Genomic DNA, 22000 nt, shown 5'->3' on the forward strand with positions numbered 1-22000 from the left:
AACTGAAAATAATAAAAAATGAAACAATGTCGCACAATAATCGCATAATGTCGCACAAGAAAAAAACAATGTCGCACAATAATCGCACAAGCACAAAATAATATCGCACAATGTCGCACAAAAAACACAACAAGAAAATAATAAAAAAAAATAAAAGTATTACCACATAATGATGTAAACATATCGCACACAAATCACAAAATCGCACAAAATCGCAAGGACATCGTTTAATGTCGCCAAAAATAATGAAAGTCATCCCTGACCTCTAATTTCTGTTGGCATCGCACAAAAAATCGCACAATGGTGTACAAAATCGCAAAAATTCGAAAAACCCAGAAAAAAACCAGTGTTTGGATATGAACTCTACTTTCATTTCAGATCACAAAAATGACATAATACAACAAATAATGTGTAGATCCATGAAATATAATAAAAACCAACAATATTTTGTATAAAAAATACTTACCCATTACTTTTGGAGTGAGAAAAATGAAAATTTTTGTGAGGAAAATAAAGCTTTTGGAGGTCCGACTGCGTGGTTGTGGTCCGGCGTGGTTGAGGTGCGACTGAGGTTGTCGTGGGTGGTGGTCCGGCTGGTTTTGGTGGGTGGTGGGTGGTGGTGGCTGAGGGAAAACGAGAGAATGAGAGAGAGAGAGAGAAATGAAGGTGAGGTTTTTTGGTTTTGATGGAAGGGTATTTTAGGGTTAAAAAAGAATTAAAAGTATAGTTAAAAAATGTATAGTGAAGAGGAATATTTTAAAACCGTGTGTAATCTTTTAGCATTAATTGTCAAATTTCCCATTCAATAAGGCCATTTTCATGCACGTGATGGTAAAAATAAAAACTATTTATTTATTTTTTTTTTTGAGTAAAGTGATGAATAGTAAAAAACTTCAACCACTCAATTAATGATTTATTATGGTGATGTCATACACGACCAAACCCAACTTATGCGTTAATTATTAGATGGTGTATACAATTTACTAATAATAATATTTTAATTATATGGTTTAGGATTCATTTGGTATTTTATATTGAGCATTAACCATAGAATAACAAGCATGTTTCTCTACCATTATATATGATTTTAACATTTATGGATACTTGCATTGAACATCAAACCTTAGAACAAGCATGTTTCTTGAGGAGGGAACATTGTACAAATCTAATCACATGAAATATTTTTTGTTGACTCAAACAATACAATTTATTATGAATATTACTAATCTACTAAATTGGTCAAACTTTAGTATACAATATACAAGAAAATTTTAATTTATAATAATATTGAGTTTTTATGTTATTTTAAAATTGCTTGCTCCTCCTAATAATTAATCATAAGGTGAACATATGAAAGTGACAATATACCAAAACAAAAAAGTTAGCCTAATACATTTGATCTTTCAATTTTTTTTATTTTTTATTTTTCAAATAAAGCTTATTGAGACTATAATTGCAACCATATGCATTTTGTACCGTTGGTTTTTTGGGCATCAATTCTTGTACATATAAATATCAATGATGGTTTTGATTATAGGTCATTTTTTCTATTTTATGTCTGCCTAGACAAAGACAAGGTGGGACAGATCCATTAAAAACAAAGCTTTAAAGCCTTTTGGCACCAATTTTATTTCAGATCACATATATAGAAAGGTTGAAGAGACATATATATATATATTTATATATATATATATTATATACACACATATTAAAACTAACAACACCCAACTAAAAATCCCAATTAATGTTGTCTGATATGTTAAATTTATAGATAAGTAATTCATCACCATACATAGTGTTACTGTATGATTTCTGAAAAATCTTCTTCATAGGATTCCCAAGGTTAAACCCTACAAAAAAACACAAAAAAGGGTTAATTCTAGGGGTTAATAATTATAGTGTTAATGAAGGTCAAATAGCTTACTACAATTTTGTTACTCCATGTTTACACTTTTGCCCTTCTTGTTTTTTAAGAATTTTTTTGTATTTTTCATATTTTTTCTTTCTAAGTTTTTATTCATTTTTGTAATTTTTCTAATAAAATTCCAGTGTTAATGAAGGTTAAATAACTTGAAAGGACTTACATAATGAGATTATGTTATGATATTAAAAAAAGAAAAAAAAAAAAAGAATGATACCTCTCAATTAAGATTAATAGTATAATTTGTTTTTAAAAATAATAAAAGAGAGATATGAAAATAACATAATAAATATGAAATATCTCTGCCTAAAATGGAATCATATCTCAATTCAAGGTATCATTCCATTTTCATATCTCAATTCAGAGAATCACAGGAATCGTTCCATTTTTTCATTATCTCTATTTAAAAATATATAAAATATATTGAATTGTTTTATAATATATATTTCACTAAATTTTATGATTTTTTTAAATAAAATATATTTAGACAATATAATATCCTATTTTTTCTTGAAATTTCAACTATATCTCTAATATTTTTATAAAATTATAGTACCTATATTTTCATTCATTTTTCTTATAAAGAATTATTTCATTCTTACTTTCAAGGATATGCAGAATCTCATTTCACCACCATCTCAACTCTATCCAATGAAGATAGTATAAATATATAATCTCTGTAAACATGTCAAATAATGTTTTGTTTCTTCATTGTTATGGAAACATTATTAAACATACAAACTTACTGGAGACTCTATCAATCTCTTCTTTTTGTTTTACTGGGAAACTCTATTAATCCCTTATGTTATTGAGTTTGGCCAAAAAAATCTTGCCTCATAGCTAGAATTGCTGTACGAACTATTTCGAAACATGCATAGATAGATACTTAAGAAAGTGCAATATTCACTGCTAAATGTAAAGAACTTACCTTAGATGTTGAAGAATTTACCACCCATCTTCCTGTTTTGCTTAGAAAAAAGTTTCCTTTTTTTTTTGTTTTTCACTTGTCATGGCCTTCCTCATTCGCGATCTCAAGTCTCGAATTTCAATGTTACAACTGCAAACAAAGAGTTCTTCTCAAATCAAAATGAAAGGTTTTTGCATATCCAGAGCTGGTAACCAACTTCCTGTCATAGTTCATCCAAAGCAACAAGGTACATAATCCACTTTCCAAATCTGCAGGTTTTTTTGTCTCTTTGTTTTCGGGTTAGAATATCAGTCCAGTTTCGTTCATTGTTAAGTTCACCAACCAAATTAGATATTGTTATCAACATGGTTCTTAGGTGTCTCGTTTTTCTGTAGCTCATCTCTGTCACAATACAATATTTTCTCATCACCAGTACAGTGTTCGGTTGCTTCGGCTTCTTTTCCTACTAAAAGTACTGTTTTGTCAACCAAGTCATGCCCAATAGGATCGATTTGCTCCTCAACAATTGGAACCTCATGGATTGAAAGAGAATCTGCATCATTTTCCATGTGGTTATAGCCAGAATCAGCATTGACTGTCATTTGGAGCATTAGTTGTGAATCTGGACTTGAATAATGTGAAGATAAAGGCCTTTGTCCCCATTCATCCATTGTCTCGCTAAAATCACCCTGCGATTGCTCGTCTCCTGTAAAACTCATACGCCTATATGTCTCAACTTCTTTCTCCAAGAAAAGATTCTCCCTTTCCCTCTTCACAAGAATCTCTTTCAAAATATCCATCTCTTCTTCATCATAAGCAAACCTTTCCTCTATCATTCTCTGAGATTGTCTAGCTTCGAATTCTATTGACGCCTTATCTTTTTGAAGCCGTGATATCATTGCCATTGCTTCGTCCGCAGCACTTGCAGCAGCGGCTCTCTCTTTCTCCAGTTCAAGGTAAAGAGCAACACAAGCAGCTTTCTCTTCTTCAAGAGCTCTCTCCAAAATCCCAACTTTATCAAATTCAGATACAGCTTCGTCGCTCTTTTCTTCGGTAACATTAATGTGTTTATCAGAGCAAACCGGATGCTCATAAGTGTTGTTACTATCACCAAATGATCCACTCAATTCAAAACTATGGCAACTCTCCTCACCTTTGTAATTTCCAATTGGTGCATTTACAACATCTAAACATGATCACAAGTATCAGAAAGAATTAGTAACAATATGTGTTGCGGAAGAACACCAACTAACAGCACTCAAACATGAATTAAGAAGAGAACTAAGCAAACACCAATTCAAGAAAATCAAGAACTAAACCAGAAACATATTCCAGATGCAACAACACAATACGCAGATGGAACAACACGACATCATTAAACCCGAAAAAAAAAACAACTGAACAAATCTTTATTCCTTTAATCTTCAAGTTACAAACATTACAAGCTACAATCTCCCTCTAGCTCACAATGTAAAGTGTTTCTGTTATTGTTATCATTCTCAATGGACAAGAGGTAGGATAAGGAATAAAACAAAAATAGCCATCATTAAACATGTTAATATCTAAAACCCAAAAAAGTTTTAATCCCCAACCTACAAATTCAAGTTCCAAAATACAAACCATTATACAATGTCAAAGGACTTAAAGCAATTTTGACCTAAACAAAAATTTCCAATCTTATTCATGAACTTCAAGTTTCATTGTCAACCCATTTTAAATGTAGAAGAATCTTAACCATTTGACTTATGAAACAAAATTTTCAAACCTCTTAACAAAAGCAAATAAGAAAGCATTAAATTTAGCAGAGAAAAACTCTAAACGATTCATATTCAATCAGTAATCACTACTAATATTCTACTAATAATCACACATGAACAAATTGAGATATTTGATTCTTTACCTTGGGGACCAAAAGGGTCAACACTAGCAACCGAAGAGGACAAACTCTCATTTGGAAAAACAGGGGCAAATTTTCCATACCCAACAAGAGTAGCCCTCCTACTACGCCTACGAAATCCAGTCCTTTGCTTTAAATTCACAAGCTTTTTTCCTTTAGAATCAAACCCATTTTCTCTATCAACCAGATTTTGAACTCCACGGCTAGAACAACATGCTTCGCTTTCCAACTCAACAAACCCATTTCCACTATTTCGTGGAGACCAAACCAAATCAAAAGGAAATTTACTCCTCACACTCATCTGAACATCGTAGATCTTTCTAATTGGCCAATCGATAAGCAAATTGTGCCAGCAATAACACCCATTTTGGTACCCTAAAACCCCACTACAAGGACATGGCAATTCCAACCCAAACATACTCCAAAAATTAGATGCAAAGAACATAAAAGTCGATATGCATAGTAGAATATAAGCAACAAAAAGATCAATAAAGGCTCTTATTAAACCATCTAAAGTCCATGGACGAGATTCCTGAGAACCAGAACCCATACCCCTCCTTCACAGAGATCAAGATCCCACCCAGGTTATTGAAAGACTACCCACCAAAGTATGAAGCTTTTGCTGATTTGGGTTACAAAGATTCAAGCAAAATTACTTCGAGAAATCGTGTTTGAGGAAAAAAAACAAAGAAATTTGTGTTACAGCAAAATAAGGAAAAAAAAAAGGTACAAAGAGTTTGTTAACAGTGATCGTTATCTACACAATACATGATGATTATTGATTAATACGAAAGCCTCGAAAAAGTAAAGAAAGATTCTTTATAATATGAAAGTTTCTTAGTTACAAATTAATTATATAATAATAATAGAGAAAAACTACAGTTAGTATGAAAAAAAAAGCTTAAAGTAAAAGGAAAGTGGAATTGAAAAACTTGTAGTTGAAATTGAAAACTGAGAAATGGTAATGAAAAAAAAAAACTATTTTTTTTAATTGAAAAAATATTAAGAAGAAAAAAACGCCATGGATATAGTAGCATGACTAAGATCAAGCTCGGTCGGTTTTTTCGAGCCTCTTCTGTGGAAATTTTACACGTACTTTGTTGAAAATTTCGAGAAATTGGGACACGCTGAGTTTATGTTTTATGTAGTTTACTAGTCAGAGGTCGTGACGGCGTCGTTTTAATTTACTTTTGATTTTTGTGTTCATTTTTTTGGGAAATACCCGCCGTGTGGTTTAACCGAAAATGATGTTCGCGCCTAAAGTGGTCACACGTGGACAAGCTGGTTAACTAAAGAGGTCAATTCCCACGCGCTCGTTTGAAATGTGGCTGACACGCCCCAAGCTAATAGTTCAACTTGATGATCAAGTGGTTATTGGATCACATTTAATATTTATAGACTTATGAAGATCCCATTTAATTATATATTAGATGTTAGATTTTACCATTTGATCCGATTTAATTAATTTCAGTCATTCAATTGATCTGATATTTATTAGATGTTAGATTGAATCGGTTCTATTTTATATATATTTATTGGTTTAATTTAAATTTATTCAATATTTCAAACTTAGTATTTTTTATCGAATCGTGTCATTTTTTATTGGTTTAATTATTAAAAAGTAATTTGTGGTTTAAATATTTAAGTTTAATTTGGTTGTAAATAAATATTTAAATTTGATTTTTTGTGAGAATATTACTTAAGTTATATTTTTAAATCTCTGTAGGTACTTAGTTGTTAAATATTAAGTAAATTGTCATGTGGCAACTCCTGATTGGTCCAGATCATGAATTTTTACTATTTTCTAGAAAAATTAATTTAAATATACTCATAAAAAAATAACACGTGGATAATGACTTAATATTGGTCAGTACCTATAAAATTACAGAAATATAACTTATGTATTATTGTCACCAAAAATTAAACTTATATATTTATACTCAAACTTTTTTCCATGTTAAGAATATTCTTCAAATTATTTAAATTAATAAATCTCTCATTCGGTTACTCTGAGTTTTCTTTTGGTATAAAATTGGTGATGTGTAGTCTCTATCATAACAAACTAGGCACATATTTAATAGACCATGACTAATGAGATTGTTCTTTGTAAGAATTTAGTTAGAGAAAATTTACCTAAGGAAATATTGAGCTCCCAAAATTTCTTCCCCCAAAATAACATATATAAGATAATTTATGTTATAAACAGTGATTTTATTATATGTAATTTTGTTTTCTTTTTTTTAACTTATTATATGTAATATTTTAGTGCTCTTGTAGAAATGAAATATTTGGCTGTATTCAAAGTCACATCTCACATCTAATATATGTGTTTGACACACATCAAAACTCACAACATGTCATTATCAAAAAATAAAATAAATAACCTTACAACTTGTTTGGTAGAAGGTATTAAAGGAGGGAGTTATTGAATATGGTGGATTGGGCTTATCCACCCAAAGCTTATGTTTGTTTGGTATTGAGGGCTTATACATAGGGGTGTACGTCGGTCGGTTTAGTCGGGTTATAGCATATTTTTATTAACCCAATATAAATATCGGGTTGCAAAATTTAATCGTAACCCGCCCAATGAAAATTTAGAAAAAGTTCAACCCGCCCAATGATTTTGTCGGTTTGGTCGGGTTAACCCGTCCAAACCGTTCTTCATTTTTTTTTTATAATTATTATTGTTCGTTTCTAGAATTCAAGTAACAAAAAAGTTAAAAAAATAAAAATATATTATTTATATTTCAAGTTAAATAATGCTATAGTTTAAATTAATTTTAAGAACTTTAATATAAGATAAATATAATTGAGTAAACATAAAATAATTGAATAAAATAATAAAAAAAGTGATAATATAGTGTAGATTTTAAACTTTAACTTCAATATCCAAATACATTAAAAATTATTAACTATAAAATCTAAGTTTTAAGTTAAAAATTAAAATGTCCAAACTTTAAATACAAAATAATTTAACTAATAAATGTAATTTATATGATATAAGATATACACTTTTATTAAAAAATATATAAATCGGTTTAATTCGGTTTATTCGGGTTAATTGGGCGGTTTAGAATAATTTGTAAACCACCTAATATATTCATTGGGCGGGTTGGATTTTCATTATATTATTTCGGGTTGTATTTTTTGTCGGTTTATTCGGTTTGGTTTGGGCGGTTTATTCGGGTTGAGCGGTTTGTAAATTTTATTGAACACCCCTACTTATACACAATTCATTCTTATTATTTTCCTATTTTCCTATTTTCCTATTTTCCATCTAATCTTACCAAATAAGGTGTTAATGCTAAAGCTATTACTCTGAATTAGACCCTCTTGCATACCTATTTTATGTTTGGTAAGCTACTGACATAAATTTTAATGCTATTAGACCCACCTGCATTCCTATTTTATGTTTGGTAAGTTATTAACATAAATTTAAAACTTATGTTATTAGACCTTACATTCTTACTTCATGTTTGGTTAGATTGACATAAATTTTAAAAATGTAGTGGATGTTTGGTTAGGAGAAATAAAAATATAGAGTAAATATAAAAATAAAAATAAAGAATGGAATTGAATGAAATAAAATAAATTTTAAAATGCATGAAAAATTATTATTTTTTTCTCGTCATATTTTAAAATTTAATAATCGTTCCACTAAATTGTCATAGTTTGAAATATAATTATTTTTTTATTTATAAACTTTTAAGAGCATATATTTTTTCATTTTTAATTAATAAAAAAAAAATAAATTAGTAAAGATAATACATAAATATTTCAGAGAATTTTTCCCTTTATTTTATCTCAAATTGCAACATTTAATAAATAAATGAATAAAAATTAATACCATATAATTTATTATCATCTTCTTTTAACATGTGATTATAGTGATACCTATATTTGTAATAAGTTAGAGGTAGCATCTACCGATGCACATGAGAATTGCTAAAAAGTATTACTGAATTTTTGAATAAAATATTCTTAGATTATGTAATTAGAAAAGGCTAATTAGAATTTTCGCCTACTGAATTTTTACATGTACCAAATCATGCTCTATGAACTTTTCAAGCCGTTAAAATTTTTCCCTAAGCTAATTAAATTGTTAGATTTAAAGACTTTTATCAAATTTCATTCAACTTTACTAATATGACGATTGCCTATGTACTAAATTCTGCCTCCCGAACATTCACATCTACTAACTCATGTCTCTAAATTTTTAAATGTATAAAATTGTGCCTCCTAAATTTTCATCAAGGTGAGATATTATTTAATAAAATTAGACAAAAGTTCTTAAATTCAATCATCTCAATTTGAGAAAAAATTTTAATGACCTGAAATTTGTTAAAAAATATATAATTTAATACATGTGAAAGTTGCAAAATTTTAAATTAGCCAAAATGGAAGTTCCCTAAACGACAAAACTCTTTTGCGTTGAAGAAGTTGATTTCATTGGCATAAAAAAGTATATCCATGCGATGCGGCCCTAACCCATTGGCCATTCTCACATTAACTAAACCCAACCACATGGAACAACCCAAGCCTAATACTCCTCCTCCGTACCATTATTCACTCATTCTCATTCTCCAATGCAGAGCTTGAATATGTCTCCAATGGTGGTTTTCACACATGGGTCATCGATATTCCGACCCATGGTGACTCCCATCTTCTCTAATCGATCAACTGTTAGCCACTCAACTTGTTCCCTTGTCCGACTTAGATTGTTTACAAGAGAACGTGGATGTAGTAAGCTATCTCTTCAATCTTTTAGACCACAAACTACTTTCAGGTAACTTTGTTTTAGATTAGTTGTTAGTCTTTGATGTATTCTGGTGTTTTAGATTGTTTAATGTTATTTTTGTTATTAACAAATAAGAATCCATACAATGGCTCTAAGCTTCTTTAAGCATTTATAAAGATTGTTTTTAGAAGTGTTTGTGTACAAAATAATAAGTACTTGAAGCTTTTCCAAATTTTTATAATGGAAATGAGTATGCTAATGATGAGATAGGTGTGCTGTTTTTGGATATCATAACTTTGTTGTCTAGATTTCCCTGGACAGTTTTATCTCATGTGTCCGGCAATAGTTATATTGAGACTCATGGTTTGACCAAGTATATTCTTAGGATAAACAATGATTATGCTGATTTGAAGAGGTTCATGCACCGATTGCTGATTTTGTCTTCTCAAGAAAAATCCAAATAGAAAAAATAAATAAGCTATATTTGAAACAAAGACATAAGCTTAGCAGGGTCGGTCAATCACTTTTCAACCAAAAGAGTTTTATTGGGTTAACTCTAATCTTCTTAAGAAAACATAAGTTTTATAGTTTTTCTTAATGGTTTCCACCATTTTAGCTCTCTTTCTTGTGATCATAAATTAGTGGGACAGAACACCACAATGCTTTGAATGAACAGAACACTGTAACATATTGAACAAATTTCACATGAAACTTATTTTGTACTATTTAGAGAACTGCAACTATCAGCTGCTCATTCATTTCATAACTCAAAAATTTTGATACAACTTTCATTTTGAAAACTCAGGATAAGGAGTCATCAACAGGATGATGCCGAAAACTACCGGGCTAAAGTCTCTAAAGAGAATGCAGACATACATGATATACTTTCTGATGAGGTCCTTGGAGACATGACAGATGCTAGTACTGATTTTGAGTTTTCATTTCTGGCTAAGATAGCCATTGCACTGGGCATAGCTGCAATATTCACACTCGTCTCTATTGGGGCAAAGCAGCCTGCTATTGGTTCCTCTCTTGGATTTCAGTTTCTTTCAGATAGTTCATCCTCTTCAGTAATGGCCACTGCAGCAGCACCTGTTGGATTCACCTTTAAAGCTTTTGGATACAGAATAGTTCTGCCAGAATATGCTCCAGGGTATGTATCAAGAAATGAAAATGTGTTAAAAGTTTCATGCTTTTAGCTCCTATGATTTGCATTATTACTAGTTTGGACTCTATGTTTTGTTAAATTACATTTTGATCTTAGATCAAAATAGTACTTGAACTTGACTTCAATTGAAATAATTTACAATATAAGATCAAGTGTTAGGTCATCAATGATGCAATGAGTTCGCATAAGAGAATAGGTGGCTGAAGAGTAGAAAGATTTTATTTGAAATTATTTTGAACAAAATCGGGTTTAGGGTACTATTTTGATCCATTTTGCAAAACACGGGATCTAAATTGTAAAACATGGGGTACAAAAATGTAATTGTCTAAAACACAAAAGCCCAAAATGGTAACATTCCTTTGAAATATGGAGTTATTCTCACTTTTATCTCATTGCAGGTGGATTTACTTTTGGCTGCTTATGGCTGCAGCTTGTGGTCTTTTCATCAGTGAAGAAGCTTTAAATATCTGGGTCTGTCCTCTGTTCTGGTACTTCTGTTTCACAAAGCTCAAGAAATTTGTCTTGCTCTTTTTAGTGAAATTTGTGTGTTTCATGATACTTCCTTGTATGCCTTAATTCATATTTATAGTAAATGATTTAGGTTGGGGTATCTATAGCAAGGATGCTAACTTTGGATGGGTCATGGAAGTCTCTTGCTGAGTCCTTCTCTAAGAATGCTGGATACATAACTTCGACGATTTTTTGGGTGTACTGGTTAGTTTCCTAATGCCATTAGTTCTTTCTATTAAATATGTTTGATGAAACTTCACTTGTAGCTCTGTAGACACTTTAAGTGATTTCATATTGAAACAGCAATCTGACTTGGTATAGTTATTAGGGGAGTATGCATTAGTGACTTAATACCATTTTATTTCGGAAAGCTTTTCAAACAGTCTGGGGCATCTGATGATGTTTGTTCAAAGGTTTGTTCTGCTTGGTTTCAACTTCTATTCTCTTACATTAATAATGTATTCTAATCTTGATGGTTATTGCAGTTAGGGATTGGCAAAGAGAAAGCTTTGAGCATAACTCGTGCCGTTAAAAAATATGGCAATCTCATTGGTTTTGGTGAGCTTTCAGTTCTTTGCATCCTTATAAGCTTTTTGTTCTGTTTTCAGTTGTCAAAGTTCACAAGTTCAAAAGAAAAAAAAGGGAAGAAACTATAGACATTGAAACATGTTTGTTCATTTATATGGTCTGCAGTTGAACGATTTTCCATTGGAGTAAGAAATCCTACAGCATTTTTGGCCGGTGCATCGGTTAGTGATCAATGACTAAACCATCATTCGAGCTTGTTTTTATCTAGTTTTACAACAAATATTTATTCTCATCCCTTGTGATTGATGTGTTTTTTCTGTAAGCAGGGGATATCAGCTGAGTGTTTCTTTGCAGGAGTTTGTGGTGGTGGTTTGATCACTCTTCCAATTCAGGTCAGTCTATCTCTGATTAAAATCCATTGCGTCAGATTGAATATATGAAATGACTAATTTATTGATAGGAATTTCAACATAAAAATGGCTATTCAGCCTTCTCTATTGACACTCAAACTCAGAAATACAAGCTCGAGGATCCCTTGAGCCTCCCAATGAATTCTAACGAATTCCCACTATTACAAAATAATTCCACACCCCCTACTGACACCATTATTTTATCCTACATTTGGTGGAAAGATGTAACATTCCTGCTTCAAGTTTCCGTCCTTACACCACGGAATGATGACTCTTATACACGAGTACGTCACTTTGGTTGCTTCATGGAATGACGACTGACCCTACAAACCAACACAAATTCCAGCGTGCTTTGTCCTCACTCGCATACTTCCTGAGAAAATTTCTCAGGAGGTCACCCATCTTTAAATTACCCTAGGTCAAGCACACTTGCCATGTAGGATTGCACAAGTTACCCAATATTTTTTTTACGGATCACGGAACTACTGACTGTCACAAAAGAATAATACATCATTAGAGTTCAAAACCGAGAAGGATCATTGAAATTCAATTGCAGACAGTTTTTTATTCTTATGTACTGTCATTGTGCATTTACTCCTTGTCATGAATTGAGAACTAACAACCATTTCTTCTCTTTCGAGCACAGCTGGGGATAGGTTTCTTGATGAGAGAGCGGCCTTTGTTTGCGCTTGCTACTGTCGCAACAGTTGTGGTATGAAAATATAACTTATCTAATAAAAAGCTAAAACCATGTCCATAAAAGTTTCAATTATGTGGAGATATCTGACTTGTGTTTTGTAATCAAATAGGGAATTTGGACTGTATTCCCATATGCGGTGGCTGCTTCAACAGCATTGTTCCTTTTCATGCGACGACGGTACTCCTCTAGCTAGATTAAACCTAATACACAATTTTTGGACTTCCCTTGAATAGAGAAGAGACCATGATATTATAGAATAGAAAGAAAATCAACCACATTTATTTTCGTTATAGACTTTATAAATTAGGAAAGAAAATTTAGTTCTGTTAATGGAAAATTCAAAAACACTTCTGCATTAGATTTTCACAATCACGCAAATATTTGAATGTAAGATATTCTTATTGCTGCTATAAACAGAATGTATGTATATACAACATTTATAATGGTGCACAACTTATGCTGTAAACTTATAACTAAGTTAACTCATGAAACTCGTAAAGGAGAAGTTGCTATGGACGTTAAGAAAGTGTTCCTTACCATTTAACTTCTCTTGGCTAGAATAATTTTGTGTGTGTGTTTCTAGCTAGAAACATAGAATAAAATAGATTAGATGCCACTATTAACCTATCACTGTGAACAATTAGAAAAAGTAGAAGAACAAGAAGGTATAATAATGAGCATTGCTATCACGTACACTACCACAACGTGACGTTTTACAAATGGCTAGCGATACTCCATAATAATAATAATTAAATTTTGTGTGATCCAATACTTAATCCTACTAATAATGATATGATATATTAGGTAGTGTTAGATACTAGTGTTGTCTACCTAAATTCTGAATTTTACCACCAAGAGAATGAGAAACAATGCAAATTACTAGAATTAAAAAAACCAAGCATAGATGGGTGTGAGGAGTAAAATGGTTATGTTTGTTATTATCACAAGAAGAATGGTCACTAGAGAGTTATAACTATTAATTTTAACCAACTAAACTAATATAGGAAAGAAACTAAGTCTAACTCACTTAACTTGTGATCATCACAATGTACAATGTTTGATAGAAAATTAGATTCTGGTGTTTGATTTCCAAGATTGAAAATTTTCAACGGGAGGAAGTTCTATCATTTATTCTTTCATTCTAATTTACTTTTTTAACTAAATATTTCTCAAATTCTATAATCTTACATTTTCATTTGAGTAATGGGAAATATATACATTGGCCACTTCAACATATTAAGAGTAATAAGGATGTGGGACTGATTAATTACTCCATGGAAAGGCATGTAGTGTCCTTAATGGTAGTGAGCTTATTGAATTTGCTCTTTCTATTTTTTTAACTTATTTTTCAAATTTACGGTTTGGATTTTTAAAGTGGTTGCAGTGCTAGTTGCAATAGGGGTTTATATGTGAAATTCCGTAAAAATGCAAAAAAAAAAAAACTGTTTTGAAATGTAAAAATGAAAAAGTTCATATATTTTTTTTCTTTTTAAATTTATTTTTGTTCCCTTCGCTTTTTTTTTTAAAAAAAAAGAAATTAAGCCCCTTTAAATCTTGAGTCCGCCAATGTATGCGACTATGATTGTCATACAATGTAAATCTATAGTCATTTTTACGACTATAATAATTATCGCACATTATATTTCATGGAATTATTTTGCTAATAATTTTTTTATGAAAAATTATTTTAAATTTCATAAAGGCTATTTTAACAAAACACTTTACCAACCTTCAACAATTGTCTCAATTTGTTTATGTTCTCACATGTCAATTGGAAAGTGCCTCTAACTGCATCCGTTGGAACTTCCTTCTTGCTCCACGGTATTAAGCTTCTATTGTTAGGTCCATTGTCTAATTCTCGAAAATGTTCAGCTATGATTGCATCAATCCCTTTTGAGTCCACAATCATGGTTCTGTCAAAAAAAGGTTTCAACTCAAAATCCTCTTCTTGTTGCAATCGACATATATGTGTCCATGTTTTCAAAAACATGTGTACTGATTTTCCATCAAGTGCAGCATGGTGATTAGCCATTCCAATGGAAAATCCATAGTTGGGGAGGAACAAAGTGACTTGGAATGCTAAGATTGCGGCTCGTTCGCGAGACGCTGCCAAGTTGGGGATGAGAGGATTGTATTCTGTTGCTTCCAAGAGTTCATTTGTGCTCGATAGACGGCGAAAATCAGCGTCTATCTCAGCCACACTAAAGGAAACCGCGTCGTCCTCGTCGCCTTCATTGTAAAGAATGAGAGGTTTGTAGGAGGATTCGGGCCAAATGAGGTTACCAGCTAGTGGGAGGAAGTGTTGGAGGGTGAGAGATAAGGAGTGTTTAAGAGCCTTGGAACAATGTTTGAATGGAAAAACAAAGTTGTATCTGTATTTGGATCATCTAAGGTTGGAAGCTCATAGAAGAAAATACCTTGAAGTGGTGGAAACCTTAGCCAGATTAGGTCCAAAAAAGTAAGAGGGAGAGAGTTTGGAGAGGAGGAGTTGTGTAGCTCAGAGCTAGTTGTTGTATTAGCAGAGGGAGGAGCTACCTTGTACTCCTTTATTATTTTCACCTTTGCCATTTTTGATAACAAGAGATCAAGAAAGAAAGAAAGTGAAGTATATATTTGGAAATGGTTCTATAATTTGGCCTAGTTTTATTTTATAGAAGAAAGTGATAAAAAACACTAGAACCAATAATGAAAAGAGTAATTTGGGCATAAATAATTAAGTTTAATTTTTGTTCGTAAATAAATATTTAAGTTTAATTTTTTGTGATAATAATACTTAAAGTTATATTTATGTAACTTCGTAAATATCTGATCGAAAAATCATTATACATATATGTCATTTTTTTTTGTATATTTAAACTATTTTTATTTTTTTAAAAAAAATAAAAAATTTAATGATATAAACCAATCAAAAATAATCAAAAATTATCACGTTATAATTTACTTAATATTTAACTATCAAATACTCATGTAGAAAGTTATAGAATTTTAACTTACACATTATTACTAACCTTCCATATTTATTTGTAACTAAAAATAGGAAGAGTAGATATATAATAAAGAGCAAATGATATTTGTGGACAGCAAGAGAAAATAGTGGTTTAGTTTTCTTCACCTACTAACTGCAACACAATAAATTTTTAGGACCACAACTCACTAGAAACTAAATAACAAAGAAAAGAGTATGATTATGGAAGTTGTATTTGCACTCCAAAAAATAATAATTACATTTTTTTTTTGAGAGAGTGAACAAAATCACAATATGATAATTGTCGATGCAGAGAAACTTCCAGTCAATAAGCTAATTGTCTAGCCAAAGATATACAGAGTCAGAATATGAGTCACTACAAACAAAGCGACTATATAAGACCAAGTTATCTCGAAAATTTAGACAAAACAATTTAAGATCACCTTCAAGAGACATTTGATGTAAACAGTCGCCTGGACCAAAACTACCTATAATTAAATAGATGTATAAAGGTGGATTAGCACACTATACAATAATAATGATGTATAATGGTAAATTTTTAAATTAAGGATAAACTGCAATTATTATTATAACAAGAAAATACTTATCTTTGAAGCCTTTATATTAATAGAGCTAAGTCTTCCAAAGTAGAACTACACTAGCCAATATAACCTACATCATACATAAGATTTAAGAGATTAATCAAAATAAATAAATCAAATCCCATATAAAATTAACTATTTTAAAAAATGTAACAAAATTCAATTGCCTCACAAATAAATGATAAGAAAATAATGTTATAAAATGATAGAAAAAAATTTCTCCAAAATTAATAAAATATAATTATAAGCAAGATTTAAAACTTATGTGTAAAAATCTACAATAGCACTCTTTGAAGTTGAATCCATGCGCAAACGAGCTAACAACAAACTAATCAAATAATATGGTACAAAAATGCCAAACAAAATGGCCTAAACTAGCCAAAAAAAAATGGCACAAACTAAAAAACATAAACTATAAACTATTCCCACATAAAAAGAATCTAGATAATAAATAAAATATAAGAATATTTTTAAAAAATACGATAGTTTATAAAAAATCTTTATTAATCTAATTAAAAACTAAATGACAGTTAATTAAGAATTGAATAGATTTTTAAAACAAATAATAAAATATATAAAGTAAGAATAATTTAAAAATTAAAACCTAATAAAATATAATTAAACACATTTAAAGATATAAATATTAATAAAAGATAGGGAAAATATAATAATACTAATAAAATTTAAAATCTACCCAATAAATGCTCATCAAAGACAATAAACACATAAAATGCCGCCTAAAATAGATAAAAACAATTAGAAAATTAAATGACATACTAAAATTAAGAAAATAAGAGTAATAAAACTTTATTATAAATGACAACTAAAATAAAGGAATTAAAATAAAATTGTAATTAATAAATACAAAAGAATGACAAAATTTACGCCAAAAAAATCTCAATTTATTGTGCCACCACATTGTCATCGGAATTGATGTTCCGTCTCCTTTGGCATTTACTTTGTTGATTGTCTCTGATGGATTCAAGCTTGACTAACAAAAGATACTATTTTATTGTCAGTCAAGAATTGAGAATAGAAAAGGCAAAAGAAACTAATTATAATATATGTTAACTATATGTGAACCATATAAAAAACAAACACTTTTATTAGAATTTTGATAAAAATCACTCAATTATTAGAGATAAACATAGACTTATCGGAATTGTGAGATTGTGGTCGTGCTAATGACAATGGACAAAACTATTACGGTGTCTTCGGAAGACCGACTATAGGGACCCTCGACTGATTTTGGGTGCGGGTACGACGGTCTCAAGGTAGAATTTTCGGCAGGGAATAGGAGAACAGATAGCCGATAATGGTTCTCCAAATTTACCTTTTTAATCGCTACTTATCTTTCGCATTCTTCTTTCTTAAAATTAAGAGCATTACTATTAGGCATCAGTGGTGCCTAGCACCTTCTTGACATGTCGCGTTCCGATAGGCTAGCGATACTCCATAAGTTATTATATTAAATTATATGGCACCCGATAGACACCACTGCCATTTAGTATTTTCTCTAAAATTAAATTTAGATAAAGATAGAAAGAGAGAGGTGGAAGAAAGATAATGAATTCATTGAATCAACGGGAACTACTTATTACAAATAAAGGCACATAATCAATACAGTATATCTTTCCGTAGGTAAATCTAAAATAACGTATTTTACTTACACTATGCCTAACTTTCAATTGATATAGGGTAATTTCATCCCTACTGACACTAATATTACCAAACACCCTTTCAATTTCAACCCGAAGACTAATAATAATAATTACATTTTAATATTGAAAGAAAAGTTAGTTTGATTGTATTTGTATGGCGTTTTATGTTTATGATAAAGCCAAAACACATCTTCATTATCAGTGTGGTATTACATTTTCACAACCACACAATACTAAGCACATTGCTAAAGTGTATTACACATTTAATAGTAGATAATTTATGCTGTAAACTTATAGCTAATCTAACTCATGAAACTCATAATAAAGCAGAAGTTGTTAAGGAGATTAAGAAAGTATTCCTTACTAAATAATTGTTCTTGGCTCTAATATACTTTTGTGTGTATATGTGTGTGCATACCAATTTAAATATATAACCATAACATTAGAGATCACATGTCATGAATAGATGCAAGATAAAAACAATTAGAAAATTAAATGACATACTAAATTTTTTTTTGAATAAAATTCAACTTCAATAACTCAAGAGCAATCGCTCAAAAGTACAATTTTAAGTTCCGAAGGGACATAACATACGATCATCAAACAACCGAGACTGACGTGCAACAATATGTGCAGCTCGATTAGCAGAACGTTTAACAAACTTTAACGAAACATTAAGAAAATAAGAGTAATAAACTTTATTATAAATGAGAACTAAAATAAAGGAATTAAAATAAAATTGTAATTAATAAATATAAAAGAATAACAAAATTTACGCTAAAAAAATCTCAATTTATTGTGTGATAACTCTATGTTATAGAGTTAATTTTTATGCTTTTAAACTAAAGTATTGTGAGGAGAGTAGTGAAAATGTGTTTATTTTGCTTAATTTTAATTAGTTTTAGTGTTATTTTCTATTTAGTAATCTAACCTTTAAGTTTTGTAAATATTGATATTGTTGGGTGTGTTTTTCCAATTAACTGTGCTTATTTTGTTGAAAAATGAGGAATTAAATTGATAGGTAAAAGTAAAAGAAGCAAGGAAGAAAAGGAGTACAAGCTGAAACTGGGCTGATTGCTGAAGCAATGCTAAAGCAATGCTGAAGTGAATTCAGCATCCTGGCAGTGACGTGGAAACACGAATTTCACTTATCCACCTCAGCAACTTCGGTCCAGTCACTCAAATTGCACCAGCCAGCTGACGTGGAAGAAAGGGGTCTAACCCTAGTGGGCCAAAGTGGAAAAGTTTGGGCTTCTATTTTGGGGTATGAAGTTTGTACCCTAAAAACCCAACAACAAAAAGAGAAGGAAAGGGAAGTACACAATAATCATCTTCATCATCTTGTATGTACAGTACGGGGCAGCTGCCATTTTTCTATGGAGGAGCTTTAATTGCAGCAGGAAGTACAACAAAGAAGAAAGAAGAGGGGACCGAGCCTAGTGTTTGAATTTTCTTTTACCCTTTCTTGATAGTCTTCTTTATTTTTTTCTCTTTGTTATTGTTGTTTGTACTTAGTATCCAAAACTTCTTGAGATTGTAAATTTGGGCAGCAGCCATGGATGAAGTGTTTTTAGCTTGGATTTTATCTTCTTATTTGAATATGAGCTAAACTTTTGAGGCTTGAATGACTATGAACTTCTAAGTTGGGTATGATTAAATTTTAAGCTTACTTTAGCATTTGTTTGCCTTTGTTCATTCAAGTGAGTCTCATTTTAATTGATTGTTGTTTCTTGGCCATGAATAACAATTTGCTAAGCTAGATCTTGTACCGGAAAGGCTAGATCTAGTAGTTCAACTTGAATGGAGCAAGTGAAAACCTAGATTTAGGCTTTTCTTTATAAGTGGAATAGGAATATTTCATTTACCTTGCATAACTTACCAAATGAATGTTAGAATGGTGTCCTGCTTGCTGGTTTGATATAGGAATATATTGAGCTTAATGGTAGGATTAAAGTTGTGAGTGTTGGAAAATTCTCACAAGCCTAAAGGAATTTGTTGTTATCTCTGTGCAGAATGCTAGAGTAATGCTGAACCAATGCTGTACTGACTGTAAAAAAACCTGACTAGAAGGAATTAGTTATTCAAGCCATTTTTACCATACTACAACTTTTATCTTGCAACCAATTTTTTTTTTCTTAGCAGCAGTAGTTTAATTCTAACAAGATTAATTCATGTCAATTTTAATTTTGAATCATTACTCAACCATTTACATATTATTTCTTTTTATTTTAAGTTGTAATTAGTTGATTTTATATCAAACTTTGTTTGCAATCCCTGTGGAGACGATCTTACTTATCACTTTATTACTTGTGTGACTGCGTATACTTGCGTATATAATTTTCACAACAAGTTTTTGGCGCCGTTGCCGGGGATTGAAACTAAAAATTGTGTATTATCAACTATTTTGCAATTTATTTTCTGGTTTAAAGTTTTAATCCTATTTTGGTGCGCTGAATTTTTCTTTTTTAGGTGGAATCTAGTGTATGAACGAGCAAGAAGAAGACCTTGAACTTGCTCCTATTGACCCCGAAATTGAACGCACTTTTAGGCAAAGGAGGAAGGAACAAAAGGCTAAAAAACGCTGCAATATGGCCGATGGGTTTGAAATTGGGGGTGCTCATAATGAAGCCAATCCTATTGCTTTGGCCGATGATAGAGCCCGAGCAATAAGAGAGTATGCAGCCCCTATGTTCAATGAGCTAAATCCGGGTATTGTGAGACCCGAAATCCAAGCACCTCACTTTGAGCTCAAGCCCGTCATGTTTCAAATGCTCCAAACGGTTGGTCAATTTGGTGGGTCGCCAACGGAAGATCCTCACCTCCATATTCGCTCATTTTTGGAAGTGAGTGATTCTTTCAAGTTACAAGGAGTAAGTGAAGAGGCTTTAAGATTGAAGTTGTTCCCATTTTCCTTGAGGGATCGGGCTAGAGCATGGCTTAACACTCTTCCTCCCGATTCGGTGACTAATTGGAATGACTTGGCTGAAAAATTCTTGAGAAAGTACTTTCCTCCAACAAGAAATGCAAAGTTTCGAAGCGAGCTCATGTCTTTTCAACAATTGGAAGACGAGACTACTAGTGATGCATGGGAAAGATTCAAGGAGTTGTTGAGGAAGTGCCCACACCATGGTATTCCTCATTGTATTCAACTTGAGACATTTTACAATGGTCTCAATGCGGCCTCTAGGATGGTGTTGGACGCTTCGGCTAATGGAGCCATTCTTTCCAAGTCTTACAATGAAGCTTTTGAGATTTTGGAAAGGATAGCTAGCAACAACTATCAATGGTCAACTAATAGAGCTCCTACAAGCCGAAAAGTAGCGGGTGTTCTTGAAGTAGATGCTTTGACCGCTCTAACCGCTCAAATGGCCTCAATGACCAACATTTTGAAGAATATGAATATGGGAGGAAGTGTACAACTAGCCGCTGCCATTCAAAGGGCAGAAATCTCTTGTGTGTATTGTGGTGATGGGCATACTTTTGAAAATTGCCCTTCAAATCCAGCTTCGGTTTGCTATGTGGGTAATCAAAACTTCAACCGCAACAACAATCCATACTCAAACTCCTACAATCCGGCATGGAAGCATCATCCGAACTTTTCATGGGGAGGTCAAGGGGCAAGTTCAAGTGGAGCACAACAAGCACAAGGAAAGCAATCATTTCCACCGGGTTTTTCTCAACAACCAAGACCTCAACAACCTCACCAACCTCAAGGCTCTCAAACTAGTTCTTTGGAGAGCTTAATGAGAGATTATATGTCCAAGAATGACGCTGTAATTCAAAGCCAAGCAGCATCTCTTCGGAATCTTGAAGTTCAATTGGGGCAATTGGCCAATGATTTGAAGAATAGACCACAAGGCACTTTGCCTAGTGACACCGAAAACCCAAGAAGAGATTGCAAAGAGCATTGCAAAGCGGTAACCTTGAGAAGTGGAAAAATAATTGAGTCAAATGTGGCTGCGGCGGAAATAAAGAGCCCTCTTCAATCCAAAA

At 31.7% G+C, this 22000-nt stretch overlaps 2 protein-coding genes, 1 non-coding gene and 1 pseudogene across 4 annotated transcripts; 1 reads left to right on the forward strand and 3 right to left on the reverse strand.

The window, feature by feature from the left end:
* Positions 1-1591: 1591 nt before the first annotated feature.
* On the reverse strand, positions 1592-5871 carry LOC115714029 (uncharacterized). Of its 2 annotated transcripts, XR_004011018.2 has the most exons (3): positions 4729-5871; positions 2850-4014; positions 1592-1850 (listed from the first exon to the last, which is right to left on the reverse strand). XR_004011018.2 is itself a non-coding variant. In XM_030642541.2 (2 exons), the coding sequence occupies exons 1-2, from the start codon at positions 5273-5275 to the stop codon at positions 3176-3178; spliced, it is 1386 nt and encodes a 461-aa protein (XP_030498401.2). In that variant the 5' UTR covers positions 5276-5834; the 3' UTR covers positions 1592-3175. The 2 variants fall into 2 exon arrangements, 1 of the variants encoding a protein (XP_030498401.2); XM_030642541.2 differs by having other exon boundaries at positions 1592-4014; positions 4729-5834.
* A 3329-nt stretch (positions 5872-9200) lies between these two features.
* LOC115712161 (uncharacterized) lies at positions 9201-13232 on the forward strand. Its single transcript, XM_030640408.2, has 10 exons — positions 9201-9511; positions 10269-10616; positions 11030-11102; positions 11233-11345; positions 11470-11554; positions 11627-11699; positions 11835-11890; positions 11996-12061; positions 12726-12791; positions 12889-13232. Exons 1-10 carry the CDS (start codon positions 9312-9314, stop codon positions 12970-12972), a joined length of 1164 nt encoding a protein of 387 aa, XP_030496268.2. The 5' UTR covers positions 9201-9311; the 3' UTR covers positions 12973-13232.
* Positions 13233-14487: 1255 nt separating this feature from the next.
* Positions 14488-15389, reverse strand: LOC115713857 (malonyl-CoA:anthocyanidin 5-O-glucoside-6''-O-malonyltransferase-like; annotated as a pseudogene).
* A 5644-nt stretch (positions 15390-21033) lies between these two features.
* On the reverse strand, positions 21034-21140 carry LOC115715422 (small nucleolar RNA R71). The gene has a single exon (XR_004011293.2). It is a non-coding gene; the product is annotated as a small nucleolar RNA R71 (small nucleolar RNA).
* Between the last annotated feature and the right edge of the window lie 860 nt (positions 21141-22000).

The sequence above is a fragment of the Cannabis sativa genome, chromosome 4 (assembly GCF_029168945.1).
Source record: "Cannabis sativa cultivar Pink pepper isolate KNU-18-1 chromosome 4, ASM2916894v1, whole genome shotgun sequence".
Taxonomy (NCBI): domain Eukaryota; kingdom Viridiplantae; phylum Streptophyta; class Magnoliopsida; order Rosales; family Cannabaceae; genus Cannabis; species Cannabis sativa.

Coding starts and splice junctions, on each gene's coding strand:
- LOC115714029 (XM_030642541.2), bottom strand. CDS start 5,275: ATGGGTTCTGGTTCTCAGGAATCTCGTCCATGGACTTTAGATGGTTTA. Junction 4,015..4,728: donor TGACCCTTTTGGTCCCCAAG/GTAAAGAATCAA, acceptor GATCATGTTTAG/ATGTTGTAAATGCACCAATT.
- LOC115712161 (XM_030640408.2), top strand. CDS start 9,312: ATGCAGAGCTTGAATATGTCTCCAATGGTGGTTTTCACACATGGGTCA. Junction 11,891..11,995: donor CATTTTTGGCCGGTGCATCG/GTTAGTGATCAA, acceptor TTCTGTAAGCAG/GGGATATCAGCTGAGTGTTT. Junction 12,062..12,725: donor TGATCACTCTTCCAATTCAG/GTCAGTCTATCT, acceptor TTTCGAGCACAG/CTGGGGATAGGTTTCTTGAT.